Source organism: Heteronotia binoei, chromosome 1 (genome assembly GCF_032191835.1).
Source record: "Heteronotia binoei isolate CCM8104 ecotype False Entrance Well chromosome 1, APGP_CSIRO_Hbin_v1, whole genome shotgun sequence".
Classification (NCBI taxonomy): Eukaryota; Metazoa; Chordata; class Lepidosauria; order Squamata; family Gekkonidae; genus Heteronotia; species Heteronotia binoei.
Genome location: NC_083223.1, coordinates 165,201,434 through 165,222,053, shown reverse-complemented (window position 1 = coordinate 165,222,053; position 20,620 = coordinate 165,201,434). Strand labels below are relative to the sequence as shown.

Sequence of the window (20,620 nt, the reverse complement as noted above, 5' to 3'; positions counted from 1 at the left end):
AGCCATTTTTTGAAAAATGATACTAAGCGACAAAATGCACTCAGCTTTATGGAAACTGCACTGGTCCATAGTGAAACTTTTCTTAAACAGGTATTTTGTAAGCACCATAGCCCAAGCTCCTAAAGTAGTTTAATACTGATTAGGATCACACCTCCATCTTACCATGTAATAAAGAGCATATTCTGGACTATTCCATCTGTAAAGTGATTCTGTCTGTTTCAAAGGTGTCCCCAAGAATTTTTTTTTAAAGAGCAACCTGTTCTGCCAGGGTGAGACAAATGCACCAGTTTGACACTCCATGATGAAGAGTGCTTTGGATCATTTATGATAACTACACGTCTAGTTAAACAGGTGTTAGTCATTATCTAACCATTTTTCAAGTTAAACAAAAACCCCATACATTTTCTATTTAAAATGAATCAGCTTTGACAAATCTGTTCAGTCTTCATATAGTTTTGAACAGTGTTCTAAAACTTTGGGAATATCATGGTAATTTTTTTCACTTCAGAATAACAACAAAAAGCTACACACCAAATATTTTAGACAGTATAGTCAACAATATTGCTCTGGACAAAAACTGAACATGTGTATTATCTAAAATATTATTTCAATGGTTAAAAAGGGGAGAAGACAACTAATTGAGTTCTCAGTATGTATAATTTATTGCAGTTAGCACACAGTTTAAAAATTCACCAACACACCAATAGTACAAAACTAAACAGCATTATAAGTTATTCCCCCTCCCTCTCAGGAAAATAAAACATACTATGATTGTCAAGGCTAGATGTCAGTCTAATTTTTAGAACCAAAGAATAATGAGAAACTAAAGGGCAAAAGGAAAAAAACCCAAAGCAATCACTCACAACAACAACAAAATTCCAAAGTAGTCAATTTTTCTCAGACATTGATTGTCTTTTCTAAATAAAAATAATGATTTTAAAAACTATAAACTATTCAAGTAACTAAAAAATAATGCTCAAAGGCCATTTTCACAGCTTTTTTTTTTTAAAAAAAATGCCATTACAGCCAAATTAACATACATTTGACCAAAATATTTCCAAAACAGTCCAGCAATACACAATGGAGTTTTCCATTCAGTTTCTTAAGCACAAAAATAGGCTATGTTTACAGTAGTTAAGGCGATCAAATTTGAAACAAAAGCGGAAAGAGAAAAAAAAATTTCCATGCTACCCCCATAGACCTTATTTGTAAGTGCAAGACAGGAAAACAAACACTGTGCAAAATGCTTTTGCCGTGTGTGTTCATCATTAAAACCACACATCAGGCTGCAGTCTTTGCTACTTGGATACACAGGTCGCAAACCATCCCCCAAGTTTTCTCCCACTATTCCCGCACTCCACCCCATGTCAATCAAGGTTTTCTAGTCCTTTCAGCCTGGGGCTTTTTCACTCAAAAGAATCTTTTCAAGGGGTGGAAAAAAAATGAATGACCTATTGTTAATTTGTGCAGCAGGAATTCTAAAAATGCTCATATGGGTAATATATGCACCTAAAGTTGGAGTTGGCATGAGTTTTGTGCAATCAGATTTTTTTGACAAATGTACACTGCACATGCAAATCTCTAAGTCTGTTTGTAAACATTACTATCTTCCTTTACATAGCTAAATCAACATGTAGCTTTTGTTCAACTTAAAAGACAGTGGGCAATTAACTTAAATTATATAAAATAAAAGACAGTGCATTTATGTTCTTCATAACACCAATTTTTCCAGTGGTGTTTTTTTCCTACAAAAATTAAATAAGTTTTAAAACTCACTCATTGAAGTTATACAATGCAAAGACAAAAATATACTGAAACGCATGCATTTCCATAGCGTTAATATTTACTTTTCAAGACTCAACTGAGAGCGTTAACACAACTTGTCAATTTCCTTGACACCCCCCAGCCCATTTAATCAATTACAGTATATAACAGTAATTCACATTTTTAAATGCACAGTTCGCAACTGCTGAAGCTGCAACATCCTTTTTCATCCCAAGCACACCTTCATACAGTCCAGCAATTCCAGTGTATTTTTGAAAATCTTTTTTTAAATTGGGAATTGTTGTAATACACGTTAGAATAATAACTTAGCTGCTTATTTAAAAATAGATACTCCAGCATTTCAGAAATTTACCATTTGGGTCTAAAAGCATTCAGGTTTCCCACAGTTAGAAAAGATGCATGCAGTTTTTAAAATGTAAACAATTTGGTAACACACTGGAGATGTCTTTTTAAAATTGAGTTTGAAATGATGCAGTAAGGTTAAACAAAACCTAATAATCACACTTGTTCATTTGTAGTTTTGTTTAAAAGAAGTACTTACTTGATGGAGAAACAAGGGGGATTTTTTTTTTACTTTTATTAGTCTCATTTCTATAGTTCATACCACTAGAGCACTAAAGTAGTGAAATGTTCATGCCGCCTTAAAGTGCAAAAAACAAGCTAATGGCCAAACTTTCAGCTCAAGGAAACAAGACTGCTTTTAGACTGTACCACAACTATATAGATTTATATATATATATTATATATATAAAAATTCTATTTCCAAAGTTCTTGTGAGCTATCTTCTAATGTCCAGTCTCTGACAGTAGGTAAGCTCAGTGCTTCACTTTTGACAGACAATGAGTTCACCAACTCACAGTGAAACTTCCGAATGTGTCTGTAAAGGTCTCCAGACTGTGTGAACCTGCGCTCACACCACTTACAAGCATGCGGCTTCTCCCGTGTGTGAACTACAGCATGGCGGCTCAGATTGTGGGAATATTGGAAGCTCTTTCCACACTGGGTGCAAGTGTAGGGTTTTTCACCTGAATGAGTCCTCTCATGACGCTTCAAAGTGTACATGCAAGAAAAAGTCTTACCACACAAGGAGCAGGTCGGGACATTGACATCAGTAGCAGGCTTGCTGCGGATCCCGTCCTGCTCTCGAAAGTGCGTACTTAAGTGAATCTGCAGAATGTGGGGACTAGGAAAAACTTTGTTGCAGAGGGGACACATAAAAATTTGGCCTGCAGGGTTAAGCATGTTTGAGACATAGGGGAGCAGACTGCTGTCCATATTCCCTTCCACCTGAACTCTTTCGTTCTCTGGAGTTATCATTTCATCATCACTTGCTTTGTCCTCCCTATCTAGCTCCCTCAAAACAGAATCTTCCCTCATAGGAGCCAAATGGGCTGGCTCATATGGTACCCTGTTATTAGTGCTCACACTTTCTTTCACAGTGCTATGTTCCATGTCATAGTCATTAGTGCCAACGTCACTCTCATCACAGGAAGCCTCTTTCTCCACCTTCACCTGCACCAGGTTGTTTCTAATCATGTCCTGTGAAGAGAAATAAGAACTGTTCAAATTCTCAACTCCAGAAAGACTGGACTTGACAGACAAGTCCAGGACACAGTCAACATCTGCTGAATCCCTCATGGAGGTGACAGACCTCTGGGACAAAGACTCTGTTGAGCTACAGGGGCTAGCTACTGTTTTTCCAGCTGCTGTTGTGTGTGTCTCTGCTTCTCCGCCACTCTGGGGAATGCCTGCTGAGTCTGAGGGCAATCTCATCCACATGTTCCCAGGCTCAGATGCCAAGTCCCTTTTGCTAGGCAGGATGCTCAGTTTTTCATCTTCCCCTTCATCTTCATCACTGGGTATATCTCCCGCCATGTGGCTACTGCCATCAGAGAGACTCTCCACTTTGTCCGAACAACTCGAGGCATCTTCTTCCTTTTTTGTACTGTCTGCCTCTGTGGTGGCTTTTTCTTTTAGCTTCTTTTTACAGACTTTCACAATGTCATACATGTGGAGATAACTGGCAGCTGCTAACACATCTTCAATGGGTAAGTCTTTGAACTGGAGTTTCCCTTCATACATGAATTCAAGCAGGAGAGCGAAAGCTGGGGCTGTAACAATGTCGCTGTTCAGATGAACAATGTCTCTTTTGTCCAGCTGGTCCTTGTAAAATAGGTGGAAATACATGCTGCATGAAGCCAGTACAGCTCTATGTGCTCGGAACTGGGCATCTCCTACCAGAACAGTGCAGTCACAAAGAAAACCCTGATGTCTCTGCTCGCTCAGACACTGTAGCAAATGCCTACTATGGTCAGGAAACTCCATGCTGTCTTCATAACCTAGAAGGAAAAAGATTTAATTAAAACACTAATAGATTACACAGAGTTAAGTGAACGTATTTTTACACTCGATACTTCGACAATTTCTACCCACACAGGAACAGTTATTTTAAAAAATCACAAGACGACATACAAATAAACAATATTAGTAGCATGCAACAAATGATATGGATAAACTAGCAAACTTTTCATGGCTTCTTTCTGTTCAATTATTTTCTCACCCAAAGTTCCAAAGTTATATTAGGAATAATTTCTTTTACCAATTAATAAGTAAATTCTGAAGGAAATATAAAGTAGTCACAAAATTTAATGTTGTGGCAGATGTTCCTATACAAAAGCAAAAGCAACTACTTGGGACATTACATTCACAGAAAAAAATCATCAAGATGGCTTCTAAAATACTTGGGGGAAATGGATGGTGGTGTTTTCACTTTTATTTGACAAAGTAATTCTGATTAACATACAAAAGCTTCAAAAGAATACACTAAAATTCAAACAAGTGACAGTTTCACAGAAGATGTCATCCCTCTGTTGAGAATTTTAACTATAATGACTGGTAGTGTATTTCTGCTGGTATGCAGTAATGATAAAAAGTATTCAAGCAAGAGTTACTATTTTTTATTTTATTTTCTGAGCACTACTGTTATAATGGTATGTATAACCATTCTCTTTTGAAGGGAAGGTTTACAAAAAGGTACATTTGAAGTTTTTACTTAGATCTTAATTATTTTTCTCATTTCTGTCATACACTATACAATCAAAGTTTTCCTACAGCAGTTCCTTCTTTGGAAAGGGATAGAAAGATTCCTGTCCCAAGTATTTTCTATAAAATGCTACTGCTAAAATAAAGAAAGAAGATTTACAATACAATCACTTTAAGTGCCCCACAGCCAACATCAATCCTAATCCTTAAGAGGGCTAAAAATAAAGATTGGAGGGCAGCTCACAAGGTAGCTGTGATCAAATTAGGAGGCTGAAAGGACAGAGAGGGACGAAGAAGGAAGCTTATAAACATCTGATCCAGCTGACTGTGGCCATATGGCAGCTGCTGCCCAGATAAAGAGATTAAGAATAGAGGAGTGCGATTACAGCTGTCTGGCCAATTCAGGCAGCTCAAATCTACAAGTTCTAAATTAGTCGTGAATACAAAAACCTCTCCTCAAACAATTATTGTTGCACTGAAATAAACTTCAATATACATCTAAGAAAAAAAAGAGAATACAAGTTACCCTCAATGTGGAGTTGGGGGTCTAAAGTTTAACACACAAATGATTTATGTTTTTCAAAAACAGAAGGTTTCCATAGTTCTGAGGCTGAGTCTTTAAGTAGAAATCACTATGCAAAGGACATCAACATATACTTTAGCTTTTAACTTGCATCTCTTTTAACACTCTTATTTCTTTTATCTTTAGGAAACAGTGCTACAAGAACATGCATATCAACTGTACTGCCATAATTATCCCCCCACATACAAACACACTATGAATTGCTGTTTCAGTGCTTGAGAATACAAACCAGAGGGCTATATAATTTAAAGAGTTGTTTCTCCCAGAACTGCATAAGAACAGACAACCCAAGCCAATACATATGCTAAGCCTCAATTGCCATAAGAACTCTCATTGCTTTTACAATGAATTGCACTTATTCTATCTAAACCTCATTAAACAAGTAATGGGATTTTTATTCTCAAATTAAATAAACCCACACCAAAAGAAAAACCACACTGTAGCTTGCCTACTGCTATTCCTACCTTTAGTACACATAAACCTGATTAAGTCCTTTTGTCCGAGTCTTGCTGGCTCCAGGTCTGTTAGTTCAGTGGGGGGAAAAGCAGACTAAGAGAGAGACAGATGCAAAGTGGAGATGATGTTAGAGAGGAATGAGATACCTTCCCTACACACAGATCTGCACACACACTAACTCCCTGTCTGTGTGTTAGAATAAAAGGCTGAGGGATGGCAGGCTGTCAGCTGCTCTGACATCATGTTCAGATGGAAATGCTACCTCCAGCTGTGCTCCTTTTAATGCCATATGCTACTCCTCTACACTCCTGCCACCAGCTTTTTCTTAGGAGAACTTTTCTTGTCTGTTAGTATAAACAAAATACTTCAAAGTCTTTTTTCCCCAAAACTTTCTAACAGGGAAAAGTAAAAAACCAACAAACCTTTAAACATATGGGGCTGCACTGCATATACAGTATAGCAGCCCTTCTGTTATAACTTTGCTGAGTTTTTTATACACTGAGAACTTAACTCAAATCACACTGATACATTTTTATTCAGCTCAGAGACTAGACAGAAGCAATCTTTTAAAACTAGCTGGTTTAACTAATAGACAGTTCACCGTGCCTAGAGAAGTAGAAATTATTTTTAACTGTACAGATATTAACACAATCACGATTTCCCTAGCATTTTGCTTAATCTTTTTTAAAAAACTTACTGCTTAGCAATTTGTATGCATTGATGACGCTTAGTTCTTTCAAATACTTGATCTAAGAAGTTGGTAGTGCGAACTCAAACTGCACTGTAGGTTTTAGACTTGCAAAACATACTCTTTCTATCTGACTTCCTTTCCTTGCAATTTAATCATGCTGGTCAAATATGAGTTGCTCGAATAGAAACCACTTTTTTGGTGTACAAAATCTTAAAGATGTTAGGTTTGTTATTAATTTCAGAGAAAACAATGCTGCAACATATATTAGCATGAAATTATTACTGTTTTTACTGCCAAGGCATATAAAAACAGTTTCTAAAAGAAAGATGGAAGAGTGTTCTGGCCTAATTTTACTTGACAAGGAGTAATTTTAAGTAATAAATGGGGGCATATGCTAAAATGAAATGAGGCGTTCTAAGACAACAGAATGAGAAAGTCAATGGTTTGATTTTTGTATTTTATCAACTAGCTTGTTCCTCGTTGAACCAAGTTCTCAGTGATGTCTCCTCATAACTATACATCCCTTATTTACTGCAGTACTACTAACTAATCCAACCCCAACCCTGCAGCCATCATTCTAAAATGATACACTTTTTTTAAAAAAGAGTGAATAGTAGATGTAAACATTATGACAGATTAACACATCTTCCCTTTCACTTTTCTTGGAGACACTAAACTGACGATTAAGCCAACTATAACTTAATCCACCCCTCTGTCACTTTGTAAAGTGTGCAAAGAACACAGCAAGTCAAATGTACAGAAGGGGAGGAGAATAGCACCATAGACAGGAAGGAGGAAGCAGCCAAATGCAGCCACAGTCCAGATCACAGCAACAAAAGCAACAACAAAAAAGTAAGTAGAAGAGTTGGACACAAGATCTCAGCTGGAAAGATAGCTCTCTCTTTACCCTTCTCATCTCTCACACCCTTGTCTCCACAGCTGCATTGCTCCTCACAACCCCTCCCCTAGACCTTTTGAGCTGCAAAGTAAAACACACACTGCTCCTATTCCACACAAAGGATTCCCCTCCCTGTTCCCCCATCTGCTCTTGAGCTCAGCCCCCCAGCAAAAACTCCTCTTTCTCCTCCGGTGCATGGGAGACTAGCAAAATCCGAAGCTGATCCCGGTTACATGTTTACAGCAACCTGCTCTCTACTTTCTCTCTCCCCTACTGCTCTGTACCCCATTTTGGAGAACACACCTGCTCCCGCCCCCCATCCCTTATAGTCCTGACTAGACTTCCCTCCCGCCTGACCTATCAAGCACCTTCCCCCAACACACTTTCACACCCCTCAGACTTTTTTCTTCTACCCGACGGAAGTCACTTTCAGAAGCAGGTGCCATCTCCTCCTGCCTCCGGCCCAGTTCTCCCAACCTCTCCGTACCTGTTAGCCCCCTTCTCCCAACCTGCGCCGCTGTGTTCCAACAAAACACCTCCAAAACGCCTTCTGCCACCCCCAGAACTTGAACCGCCTTCCTCACAACAGCCTGCTGCTCCACTCGCCCCACAGAACCCCCCCCGCCCCCACCCCAGCCACCTGGCCCGACAGCAACAGCTTACCACCCTTCCCCGCAACAACCTGCTGCTCTCCTTCCTTGCTCACCGCCCCCACCCGCACCCCCATTTGCCTCAGAGTCCCATCAGGGGCAGGGTCGGGACTCACACTCTGGAGCGGCCCCCAAGTCCCAGCCGCGCTCCTCCCTGCGCCGGCCGCCACCGCTACCTCCCTCCGCCGCTCCGGGCTCCCCGTGCCCCCTGCCCGGCGTCCCGCTCGCTCCCCGCCCCAGAGGCAGCGAGTGAGTGAGGGACTGCCAAGAGGGGCAGCGAGGGCGGGAGGGGGGAGGAAGGGGGTCCCCTGCGCCGCCTCAGCCGCTCCCCATGGCAGTGCCCCAGAACAGCCCGGGCCGGCAGAGCAGGAGGGGGCGGGGAGCCGGGCGCACGCAGCGCAGGAGCACGCACAGCAGCGGCGGCGGCACAGACGGGCCCGGGCTGCGGCAGCCAGATGTTTCCTTCGCTCCCCTCCCTCCTTCCTCCCTCCCTCCGCTCCTCGACCAGTTTCCCTGACTGACAGCACGGCCAACCCATCGCACGGCCTTCTCCAATCAGAGGGGAAGAGGGGAGCTGACAGACCCGCAGGGCCCGCCCAATGACAAGGAGAGGAAGCGAAGAATACTCCGGGCTCTGGCTAATCATGGATGGGGGGGTGGGGTTAGCGCTCCTCGGGCCAGGCACTAAGCGAGTTGTTGGGTTCCGAGAAGGGCGGGGCTTTGTGGTCCCGGGTCAGTCCTCTTCTTGCTGCAGTCTCCTCGACCTCCGGAGGAGAAATGGGGCGAGCGGAGCGGCTGCCGGCGCCGCTTCTCCCTGGGCGCAGTGCATGGTGGGGATTAGTAATGGTCATGGCTCTGGGGCGGGATAGGAAAAGTGCCAGCCAGGTTATCGATAGACGAGGCCTCCCTAATAGTTTGTCTGGGGTCGAAGACCCGCTTGTACTTCGCCGCTCAAACATCCTTGCCAGATGAGTACTCAGTCATATACTCCCCGCACAAATCGCTACTGGGGAAAATATAATTTATCTCACTACATTATTTCTAGTAGTTCTTAAACATAAAAATTACCCCATAGCCACTCCCCCCCTCCCTGATTGCATTTTGTCATATTATCTGTGGATGAGGTGAAGAACTGATTCCTTTTACGGTTTTTGAAAAGAATCCGGGTACTCCTCTTCCCACAATCATTCTTCTCTCAGCTTAACTTACCTACTTCAGCTTTTTCTGAGGAAGATGGAAGTTGCACTGGTATAGTTTTCCCACCTCCAGTGTAGCAGTGGTGTATGATAAAACTGCACCTGCTAAATACTGCCCTGTTTAACAGTTCTTAAAGGGACATAAGCCCTTCTTTCAAAACCTAATTGCTAATTTCACCTTCAGTATCCTACTAATCCTCTGCTAAGAAATCACAGTCGGACCCTAACAGGGTTAGTGGAAAGGGTTCCTGTATAAAAAGGTACTGTACTTGTCATTTTATCAGTTAAGCAGTATGATTACTCAGTGGGCTGCCAAAAAAGTGGGTTGGAGCAGCATAATACAACACATCAAGGTTTTGCAGGGTTGGAACTGAGTGCCAAATCATGAGGTAAGATCTCTTGAGGGTTTTATAGCATAAATGTATAAAGATCCACTTGAGCATATTCCACTTCTCTGTATCGTCTCTTGCCATATTTACAGTACTCTGTTTTCTAAAGATTCTATTGCATAATTGAACCTTGTGTGCTTTGCCTGTGGTTGCTTGTTTGTTTACAGAAAGTTCAGACAAGCCCAAAAAACCAAAGAGGTTTTTCCTTAGTGCAGGTAACTGATGAAGGCTACTAGAGAGAGCACAAAACTATAATATGAACTTTTAGTAAAAATGGGAGCTACTATGGTTTATGGGCCCTGTAGACCCTCTATGGCCTTGGGTCAGCCATAGCTCTGGCAGAGGTTGTCCGTGAAATGGCAGCTGCTGTGAGAGCCCTCTCCAGCCCCACCCACCTCACAGGGTGTCTGTTGTGGGAGAGGAAGGTAAAGGAGATTGTGAGCTGCTCTGAGACTCTTCAGTGGAGGGTGGAATATAAATCCAATATCTAATCCTCATCATCACCATGTTTAAAACTATACATTTTGCATTGAAAACTGGAGGGCAAAGCCACATTACTTTTATGTGGAGGCGGTACTAGACATTGTAACAGTGAGTGACTAGTCCTTTTTCTGGCTTTATGCGTTCAAGATTTCTTTTTGTTCAGTGGCTATCTTTTTACTGTTAGGAGAGAGCTAATACTAATCTGCTATCACTAGGTGTCACTTTTGTGTTGGCTGTATCTTCAAATATGTTGAAGTGAAGTGCACCAAACTAGCACCAAGAGACTGAAAACAAGCATTGCAGCACAACTTTAATAAGCCAAACAAAAGAGGGGAAACCACCCAAACATTCCGGTTTATAGAGGATTATGGTTAAATCAGAACCCTGTGAGAGTGATCCAAAATAGGTCCCATTCTATTCAGTGGTGCATGTTTCCAGGACAGCATGTTGAGGATTGCAGCAAATATATAGCTTATAGCACATAGCAACCACAGGAAAGGAATCACATATATTGAACTTATCAACCTGCCTTGAGCTAAAGATTTTGGAGCCTTTGATCCAGAAAAAGCATTCTGGTTGAGTGAAGATAGCATGGAAAGGAACTGCATTAAGAGGACTGCCAGCATGGTCTCTTGCAGTTGCAACAGAAGAGGCACCAGCACTAAGGTAATTTCAGTTGTTAATTTGGACTGCACAAATCAGTACTTACCACTGTCTGAGTTGGTATAGCAAATGTTTTATTAGATGACCTATAATCTCCTTTTCCCTGTACAATGTGTAACTTAGTTTCTTATGTCAACTAAATCACCTCTCATTCCTTATTCTGTACCATATAGCTTTCTAGAATTGGTGAGTGCATTATTAAGGATACATAGGTATTGGTATCAGAAGGCAATCTTTTGAACCACGTAATTACTTGAGTTTGCCTAACTTAGACTTGGCTTTAAATGCAGAAGCTAAGGGGGAGAAGAAGGGGCTATTTTCCAACAAAGGATGGAACTGAACACTTATAAAAATGTGTAACATAGCTTCACAGCTACAGACTTCCCATATCTGAAGCACTGTTTCTGTTTCTTCTTATGTTCCCATTCACCAGTTCCAGATTGCTGGTCATGTACTTCCCAGATGACCCATTCACCTAGGATTGCTTGCTGGCCATCTTCTAGACCCCATTCCTTTCCAGAAATGGGTCCCATTTTATGGAACAGACTTCCTGGCAGTGTTCCCTCTAAGCTGAGTTTGTGTGAGCTAGCGCACAATTTTCAAGCTCCTCACACATTTTTGTCTTAGCTCAGAAAAAATGGCCCCAGAGCAAACTGATTTATGTAGTAGCTCACAACTTTAATGCCAGTAGCTCAAAAAGTTGAATTTTTGCTCACAAGACTCCACATCTTAGAGGGAACTTTGCTTCCTGGGGAGCTTTTTAGAAAAGCACTGTAAGGCTGTAAGGGAATTTAGTGAGACTTGAGTGACACACATGGGATTACAATGAGTGTTTTGTTAACAAATGGTTTATTTTATGTTTATTGTTTTAATGAAATGAGTTTTAAGTTGCTTTGAGCTATGAAAAGAAAGGTAGGATGGAATTTTTTTCATAAATAAGAATGATATAAAACATAAGATTTAGTTTAGATTGAATTTTGTGAAGATAGAGAATGGGTTTTTTATTTTTCCCTACATCATCATTAAAACAGCTATTTTGATTTTTTTTTTTAATTCTGAGAAGTGGGATCATTAGCTAAAAATACGTACTAGCCAAGTGACTGCAGCAATACATTGGAAAATATTCATTTAAATAAATTAAACATATTATCTATATTGGCAACAACTTTACAGTGTATACCTAGGTCCTACTGTTGTATGAATGACTAGTGTCATTTGCAATCACAATAAAGTGCAAACACATTAGCATATAAAACTGTAACTCTTGAATCAAGTTTACTTCTTCCCTAGCCAGGTTTGGAAATTCCTTGGTGATCTGAGCAACACAGTAAAGTCTTAAGGGATTCAAGGAAAAAAGAAAGGGACAGCTGGGCCTTAGGCTGTTGCCATTGCTGCCACTTGCCACCTTCCCTGCAGCACCACCACCAAAAGCCTTCTGCACATAGATGTATAGTATGATTTCTGTGGTTGTGTTGGTGGGAAGAATGGAGCAACAATAACACCGTAAACTTTTAAAAATGTCATGAGTAGAGTTTTCAGTGGCAGTCCCAAGATTGTGGAACAAGCTCCCTATAGAAGTACACCTACCCCCTCACAACCTGTAGGAGGCAGCTAAAGACAGTTTTATTTATGTCAGCATTGGATAAGTTGCAGTCAGGGCTTTTTTAAATAGAAAAGGCCCAGCAGGAACTCATTTGCATATTAGTCAACACCCCCTGACCCAGCCGGAACTGCTTTCCTGTGCATTCCAACTCAAAAAAGCCCTGGTTGCAGTCCTTCTTCCTACTGGCAGTTTGCAATTGTAGATTTTAAATTGGAGATTTTTGTGTATTTTAATGTGTTTTGTTGCTGTTTGTATTATAAGTCGCCTTGAGTTCCTGTATGGTGGAAAGCCAGCTAATAAATGTTTCTAATAAGATAAATAAATAAATAGAGGACAGCAGGAGGCACGTGACTGGAAGGGACCAAGCATGAACAGCAAGTCTTTTCCCTACTGGTCACTCAAATCCGTGGACTCAGCATTCCAATCTGAACCATGTTCCTGAGAGATGTTAATTGAGTTGTTTAGTTGTAAATATAATTTTTAAAAATGCATCAGATGTACAAAGAGAGAGGTACCTTCTTCTAGTGAGAAGATGCAGGGGAGAAGTGGTATCTCAGTGACAGAGTACATGCTTTGCATGGAGATGGTTCCAGGATCGGTATTTGACTTCTCCCTTTAGAGGGTCATTTAGTAAGTGATAGGAGGGAGCCAAGACCACAGAGAGCCTCTGCTAGCCAGCTAACTAGTACTGGACTTGATAGACAAAAAACTTGTGTGTTCAATTTGGGAACTTAATAGCTGAATATCTCCAAGTGGTGAATTTTTACACTTTCATCAAATTCCATTTTAGAAGATGAAATGACATGGCTGCCTTTGGGAATTGCACATTATGGAAGAAAAATAGACAAGCAATTGAACAAAAGTTCTCCATGCAATCTCACGGCACAACAGAGTAAGGTGGCCATAGGCACAGAATGGATGGACAACTTGGCGGGGGGCATGAACCTCCCCCCATACACTTTTCTCTATAAAGTTCTCTTAAAAAAAAATCCTGTCTTTAAAAAGTCCTGGTGGGGGCTACTTCTGGTTATAGTGCTTCACATGGAGAAAAACAGCGTAAAATATAGTTTTAGAATGAAAGTGCAAATGAGAGAGGATTCAGCTCCTCCTGCCTGCCCTTGCAGCAGTTTAAATCACCCCACCACCACCCTGCCACTTTGTAAGGGCTTGACAACAGACCAGATTCTGCACTTTAGTCTGTTGGTGTCTTGTCTCATTTGGCTCAAAGCCTCTGTGATAAAAAAAAAATTAAATACAAACAGGAGTTGTTTTGTTGGAGAACATTTTTTCTTTACAACATCTGGCAATACATCTGGCCTCTACATACATTTATAAAACCCCTTTCATGTCAGGCATCCCTAGGTAATACACAAAACAAGCAAAAATTTAAGTGAAGAGCGTTCATAAGCCAGAGGAAACAGGAATGTTTATAATTGACTGTAAAACAAGTGACTCCTGTATGCTACAAAAGAGAATCATTTGGGAGGAATAGCAAATCCAGGAAAACTCTTCAATTTTTACACCTGCCAACTTCAGTTTAAAACCCACAAGCAACATGAAGCCTGAAGGCTAGTGGTTCCATAAAACTGATCCTTATCATTGAAATGCCATCTTTCAACACAGAAACCTAAGAATAAAAGATGCAGGGAGAAGAGACTCCTGGCATGCCTTGGAGTGGCCACATCAGCCTACCTCATTAGGGGGCTGGGAGACAAAATCTTCCATATTCTCTTTCCTCTGATTTCTGTGCTCTTCAAACTAGAGAGCAAGACATGGGAATAAGGAATAGATAGTAATACTAGTAACACTACATTTTATAGTAAACTGGGCTTGGATATCCAGATAATGCAAGGATCCCTATATACTCCATATGTGCAGAAAAATGTGATTTTGTAATTTAACCAAAAATGCTTATCGGTTCTAACAGTACTTTAGAAGAAATGCAATGCTGAAAGTGTTAAAAAAAATCCAAGTTGCACTTTTTTGGCAGAATGTCTGTTTTGCAAAGGGAAACTGAACTGATGCAGGGAAACATTGAAGAGTAGGGTCATACACTAGTACACCAAATGCTGCTGTAAACATTAGGCTGCCCTGGACTACACTGACAAATATATGCTTGGAGTAAAATAAATAAATAATAGATATATATACACACACACACAGTATGTCCCAGAAGTGAGCACACCCCCTCACATTTTGTAAATATTTAAGTATATCTTTTCATGTGACAACACTGAAGAAATGACACTTGACTACAATGTGAAGTAGTGAGTCTACAGCTAGTATAACAGTGTAAATGTGCTGTCCCCTCAAAATTACGCAACACACAGCCATTAATGTCTAAACTGCTGGCAACAAAAGTGAGTACACCCCTAAGTGATAATCTCCAAATGGGGCCCAAAGTGTCAATATTTTGTGTGGCCACCATTATTTTCCAGCACTGCCTTAACCCTCTTGGGCATAGAGTTCACCAGAGCTTCACAGGTTGCCACTGGAATCCTCTTCCACTCCTCCGTGACATCACGTAGCTGGTGGATGTTAGAAACCTTGCGCACCTCCACCTTCCATTTCAGGATGCCCCACAGATGTTCAATAGGGTTTAGGTCTGGAGACATGCTTGGCCAGTCCATCACCTTTACCCTAGCTTCTTTAACAAGGCAGTGGTCATTTTGGAGGTGTGTTTGGGGTCATTATCATGTTGGAATACTGCCCTGCAGCCCAGTCGCCGAAGGGAGGGGATCATGCTCTGCTTCAGTATGTCACAGTACATGTTGGCATTCATGGTTCCCTCAATGAACTTTAGCTCCCCAGTGCCAGCAGCACTCATGCAGCCCCAGACCATGACATTCCCACCACCATGCTTGACTGTAAGCAAGACACACTTGTCTTTGTACTCCTCACCTGGTTGCCGCTACACACGTTTGACACCATCTGAACTAAATAAGTTTATCTTGGTCTCATTGGTTCCAGAAATCCATGTCCTTAGTTTGCTTGTCTGCAGCAAACCATTTGCGGGCTTCCTTGAGCATCATCTTTAGAAGAGGCTTCCTTCTGGGATGACAGCCCTGCAGACCAATTTGATGCAGCGTGCGGTGTATGGTCTGAGCACTGACAGGCTGACCCCACACCCCTTCAACCTCTGTAGCAATGCTGGCAGCACTCATATGTCTATTTCCCAAAGCCAACCTCTGAATATGACACCGAGCATGGGCACTCAGCTTCTTTGGTCGACCATGGCGAGGCCTGTTCTGAGTGGAACCTGTCCTGTTAAATCACTGTATGGTCTTGGCCACCGTGCTGCAGCTCAGTTTCAGGGTCTTGGCAATCTTCTTATAGCCTAGGCCATCTTTATGTAGAGCAACAATTTGTTTTTTCAGATCCTCAGAGAGTTCATTGCCATGAAGTGCCATGTGGAACCTCCAGTGACCAGTATGAGGGAGTGAGAGCCATAACCTGCTCCCTCTTCACACCTGATACCTTGTACCACTAACAAGGCACATGACACCAGGGAGGGAAAACAGCTAATTGGGCGCCATTAGGACATTATCACTTAGGGGTGTACTCACTTCTGTTGCCAGCAATTTAGACATTAAAGGCCATGTGTTGCGGAATTTTGAGGGGACAGCACATTTGGCCACCGTGCTGCAGCTCAGTTTCAGGGTCTTGGCAATCTTCTAATAGCCTAGACCATCTTTATTTAGAGCAACAATTTGTTTTTTCAGATCCTCAGAGAGTTCATTGCCATGAAGTGCCATTGTATTGAACTAATATGTTGTGAGCCGCCCTGAGCCTGCTTCGGCGGGGAGGGCGGGATATAAATAAAAAGTATTATTATTATTTACACTGTTATACAAGCTGTCGACTCACTACTTTACATTGTAGCCAAGTGTCATTTCTTCAGTGTTGTTACATGAAAAGATATGCTTAAATATTTACAAAATGTGCGGGGGTGTACTCACTTCTGGGACATACTGTGTATATATCCTGCAAAAAAACAAATAGTGATTAACAATGATAGGTGGGGGTTTTTACAGTTTATGTTGGTTTTTTAGCATCTTAGGTTCAAACCAGAGTTTTTGTTGTTTCAATTTAAAATGAAAGAATAACTTTTTCAAATAATAAAACTAGTGTTAATTACTTGATTACCAAATTGTTGTTCTCTCCCATGATTCCTCATGTGTTCCTAACCTAATGAAGTTGAATGACTCCATTATAACAAACGAGCAAAATCAGGCTACCTAATAAAGGGTTTCTTCTTTTTAAAAAATCTCAAAAGCAGTTTTATGAGGGACTAAATATGCTAAAGGGGGACAGAATGGTGAAAGCAGCAATGTCAATTCAAAAGAAAAGGGTAGGATTATATATCAGTATCCTAGTCCCTGAGAATCTAGAGGATCTGGAGAGGGAGATGGGAGAGGCAAATTGTTCCCATTCTGTCATTACTCACAGTTTAACTAATTTTGATGTCATTAATTTCAGAAACATTCTAAAATTCAGATTTGTCATAATATTTAACAGAAATGTTTTGGGGGGAATTTTTTTAATTAGCTAATATACAAATGATATGTGTTTATTTATGAAAAGGAGAGCTTCTGTCTTCTAGAGCCATAGATAGTGGCTTTGTAACTGAAACAGCAGCTACTTAAAAATAGAAACCTGGGGCTTTCTGATAATTCATATGAAGAGTATATTGCATTTTAAATGATAAATTGTTGGTCAAGGATAAGGGAAATGGTCATGTAATAATGTATATGTAATAGTATACTAGGAAATTCATTAAGTTTATTCTATTCTATTATGGAAGCTTGCAGATCTAATTCAAATCATTCTCTCCCCCTCCATCATATTAGTTGAAAATAAATCTCAACAACAAAAAAGTGTATTGTTTTGAAACTCATCTTACATATGCTCTGCATTGAGATACATAATGTATGGAAGAATTGAATCTATGTTAAATGTACTTTTCCACTCAAATTTTCCTTTTGAATATGCCACTATGGAATTAATTATTACTGTTTTTATTTGGCCATTTAATTATGCCATCCTTTCTTTAAATGCTCTTTGGAAATTTGTAGTAGTATCTTTTAAACATGGTGATGCTGGGGCCAAATGACTGACATGTAAAACATGTCCTTGTTTACAGGCTATTGTAAATGCCTTCCTGAAAGTCTTTAAACCAAAATATGTGAAGATGGCAGTATCTCCCCATCCGTAAGTATTCTGATTTGCAGAATGCAAGTTAAGAGTCTGCTGTTAAATTCTGTAGAGGGTTGAGTGACTGGTTGAGTTGTCAGTAAAAATCTGGAGATTAACTGACTTTGGAATCCATCCTCTAACATATTTTATGTTTATATTGCATCCTAGAAATTAAAACTTCTCTATCAGAAGGACCAGGGGCGGAATTCTAGCAGGAGCTCCTTTGCATATTTTTTCTTTTGTAATGAATGAAATTCTGGTTTTACTCACTCAAAAAGTGTAGCATAAAAAAAGTAAAATAACCTGCAGCAGGGACACCATGTGTTCCACAGCGCCCACCAACACCTTTTCATGGCACCCCTAACTGTTTTTATAAAGTAGGTGGGGCTCTTTCTAGAAGGCCTTCAGATTAACTAGGTGGATTTTTAAAATATAAATTAATTTCAATGGCAATTGCCACATGGGTTTGCCTACAACAGTTCCTGTGCAGTGGGGAGCTGCAGTAACAGACCCCAGCATGACTGGCTTCTGAAGGATGCACAACCAGTTGTACTGCCTGTTCCTGTCCTGGTGCCCTGACACAGTGCTGTGGGGGCACCATCATGTGTGCGTGTGTGTGTGGGGGGGATGTAACTCATTGATCTGTGCTGATTTCAGGCTGACAACTGCACCATCTGTCTAGGCATTTGGGGACCATGAGAATTGGGGCAGCTCCCCTTGTTTCACCCAGGCTCTCCCCTTCCCTTCCTTGTCTTATCGGTGCTGGGTGCATTTGCCTTCTTGGTTCATTGACAGGACTATCCTCTCCCCTTGGTGATCAATATTGTAGGCTGCGTACTTGCCATGGATATGACCAAGGTTGATAATTAGCTGTGGGATGGTACAGGCTTTGTTTTCTCTGTGGTCTGCTTGTGCTGAGTGCACTTTAAGTGCATTTGCTGTCACCCATGTGAAAGATTCTGTGCTCTAAGTGTGCATGCCATGGGCCAAAGTAGAATACCCCTGTGCTGAATGTCTTAGTTCCTGGGATGGGGAGCTGTGATTGACTGCCATAGAGAGTTATGATTGGCTTCTAAGAGGGATGTGATTAAATGCAGACTTGGTTGGCATTAGGAAGTTTAAAAGAAGAGTTAGTTTAAAAAAAAAGACAACTAATGGCCAAGTGATGGCATTTTATAAACTTATGTATTACCTACAACATTCTCAGCACCACCAAGGTCTGCTGTTGTGGCACTTTGTTACCATCTTAAGCCCTTTCAAGCTAGAGCTTTTAGGATGGGGCTATGAATGATCTTCCCAGTCTGAGTGGAGATCTGAACTTGGGTCTGCCCTGTCTAACCATTAAACAGCACCAGTTCTCTGCATAATTGATGGCTTTAAATCTGCCACTCTTCAGGTAATCAAAGCAATACTGAATGAATAAAAGACTTGGTGATGAAATCTTGGCAGTAGATATCTGCATATATTTACACCAATTGAAATGTCTGTCACAACCATCTGACCAGTTACATGTTGTCTCTCTTTGTAACAGCTGCTTTTACCAGAACAGTTCATGCTCATCCAGAGGATAATATTATAAAACAGGTAAATGAAATATTATTTTTTAGTATAAACTTTTGGAAGAAAAAGACTTTTGCACACAAGTTTGTCCCTCTATATTTTAATAGGTCTGCAAGACTATTCTTTTCTGTAAATGTAGACTAAAATGGTTACGTAAGCTTTTGAGCTATACCTGAGTAATCTACTTAGTAGTGCTTTAACTGCTACACCTAAAAGCTTAATTTAACATAGTATCTAAATGTTGATAGATGTGTTTACATGCTCCAACACAATTATTTTTAAGTCCAACTTTAGAAACAAATTGTTAATTCTCAGTTCGTGTGATTTCTTAATGCTTATTCCACCTTTTGCTTCCTGCTGTAGCTGATTACAGATACAGAAGATAATACACAATCTTCTTCCAATCTGTCTGTCTGTGCTGCTCAGTTCATTCACTGAATCATATAATTGCAAGATGCCATATGTTATTATCTTGTGTAAAAGTTATAAAGAAAGAGAGGACGTGCAGAGATGTATACAAAAATGTCATCACTCAACAATACCATCCCAGGAAGAAAAAAAATGGATATGATGGACTCTACACACTTTGAGGGCAAGTGGAACTATTTATAACTGGAGAGCAATAGCACCTTAAATGCCAACAAAACCCCCAAGTTAAAAGCTTTTGTGAATCAAAGTTCACGCATGAACTTTTACCCTGGAAATTTGTGTTGGTCTATAAGGTGCTGATATTGTTTGTTGTTTGTTATTAGTTATTTAAAACATTTCTATGCCACTTTCCCATCCAAATATGGTTTCCAAGGCAACATCCAACAAAAGATTAAACATTTCAACACCTTTTTTTAAAAAAAGTTCATATGCAAATATTCAATAAAAATGCATAAACACATACAACACCAAAACCAGAGAGGAATGCTGATAACAGTTATTGGAGGTATGCCAAACAAAACAAAAAAATCTTCATCCTCTGGCAGAAGACAACAATAAAGAGAGACAGACTAATTTCCCTGGGGACAGTGTTCCAAAGTTTTGGCACCATGACCGAGAAGGCCCTTTCTTGAATTGCCCAGCCAACACCCTTTAGGTTGCTTTCAGATTGTGGGGCACCTGAAGCAGGGCTTCTGAAGATGATCCAAGTGGACAGGTAAGTTCTTATTGAAGAAGGCAGTCCTTAAGGTATGCTAGTCCCAAGCCATATAGGGCTTTAAAGGTCAACACCAACCGCTTACATTGGGCCTGGAAATAAATTGGGAGCCAGTGCTGATGGAGCTAAACTGGAGTGATATGGTCTCCATGACCAACCAGTCAGCGTTCTGGCTGCAGTATTCTGTACCAACTGTAGCCTCTGGACAGCCTTCAAGGGCAACCCTACACAGAGCACATTTCAGTAATCTAATCTACCATTACTAACATCTGCTCACTTAA

General features: G+C 40.6%; 1 protein-coding gene and 1 long non-coding RNA gene across 4 annotated transcripts; one reads left to right on the top strand and one right to left on the bottom strand.

The window, feature by feature from the left end:
* Nucleotides 1-638: 638 nt before the first annotated feature.
* Nucleotides 639-8,402, bottom strand: ZBTB18 (zinc finger and BTB domain containing 18). Of its 3 annotated transcripts, none has more exons than XM_060243662.1 (3): nucleotides 8,222-8,240; nucleotides 5,875-5,959; nucleotides 639-4,124 (listed from the first exon to the last, which is right to left on the bottom strand). In XM_060243662.1, the coding sequence occupies exons 2-3, from the start codon at nucleotides 5,885-5,887 to the stop codon at nucleotides 2,542-2,544; spliced, it is 1,596 nt and encodes a 531-aa protein (XP_060099645.1). In that variant the 5' UTR covers nucleotides 5,888-5,959; nucleotides 8,222-8,240; the 3' UTR covers nucleotides 639-2,541. The 3 variants fall into 3 exon arrangements, with proteins under 3 accessions (XP_060099645.1, XP_060099653.1, XP_060099661.1); XM_060243678.1 differs by lacking the exon at nucleotides 8,222-8,240 and having other exon boundaries at nucleotides 3,089-3,324; nucleotides 3,437-4,124; nucleotides 5,875-6,263; XM_060243670.1 differs by lacking the exon at nucleotides 5,875-5,959 and having other exon boundaries at nucleotides 8,222-8,402.
* An 87-nt stretch (nucleotides 8,403-8,489) lies between these two features.
* LOC132575184 (uncharacterized) lies at nucleotides 8,490-20,097 on the top strand. Its single transcript, XR_009555660.1, has 4 exons — nucleotides 8,490-8,935; nucleotides 17,583-17,650; nucleotides 19,167-19,219; nucleotides 19,559-20,097. It is a non-coding gene; the product is annotated as an uncharacterized LOC132575184 (long non-coding RNA).
* The last annotated feature ends 523 nt before the right edge of the window (nucleotides 20,098-20,620 follow it).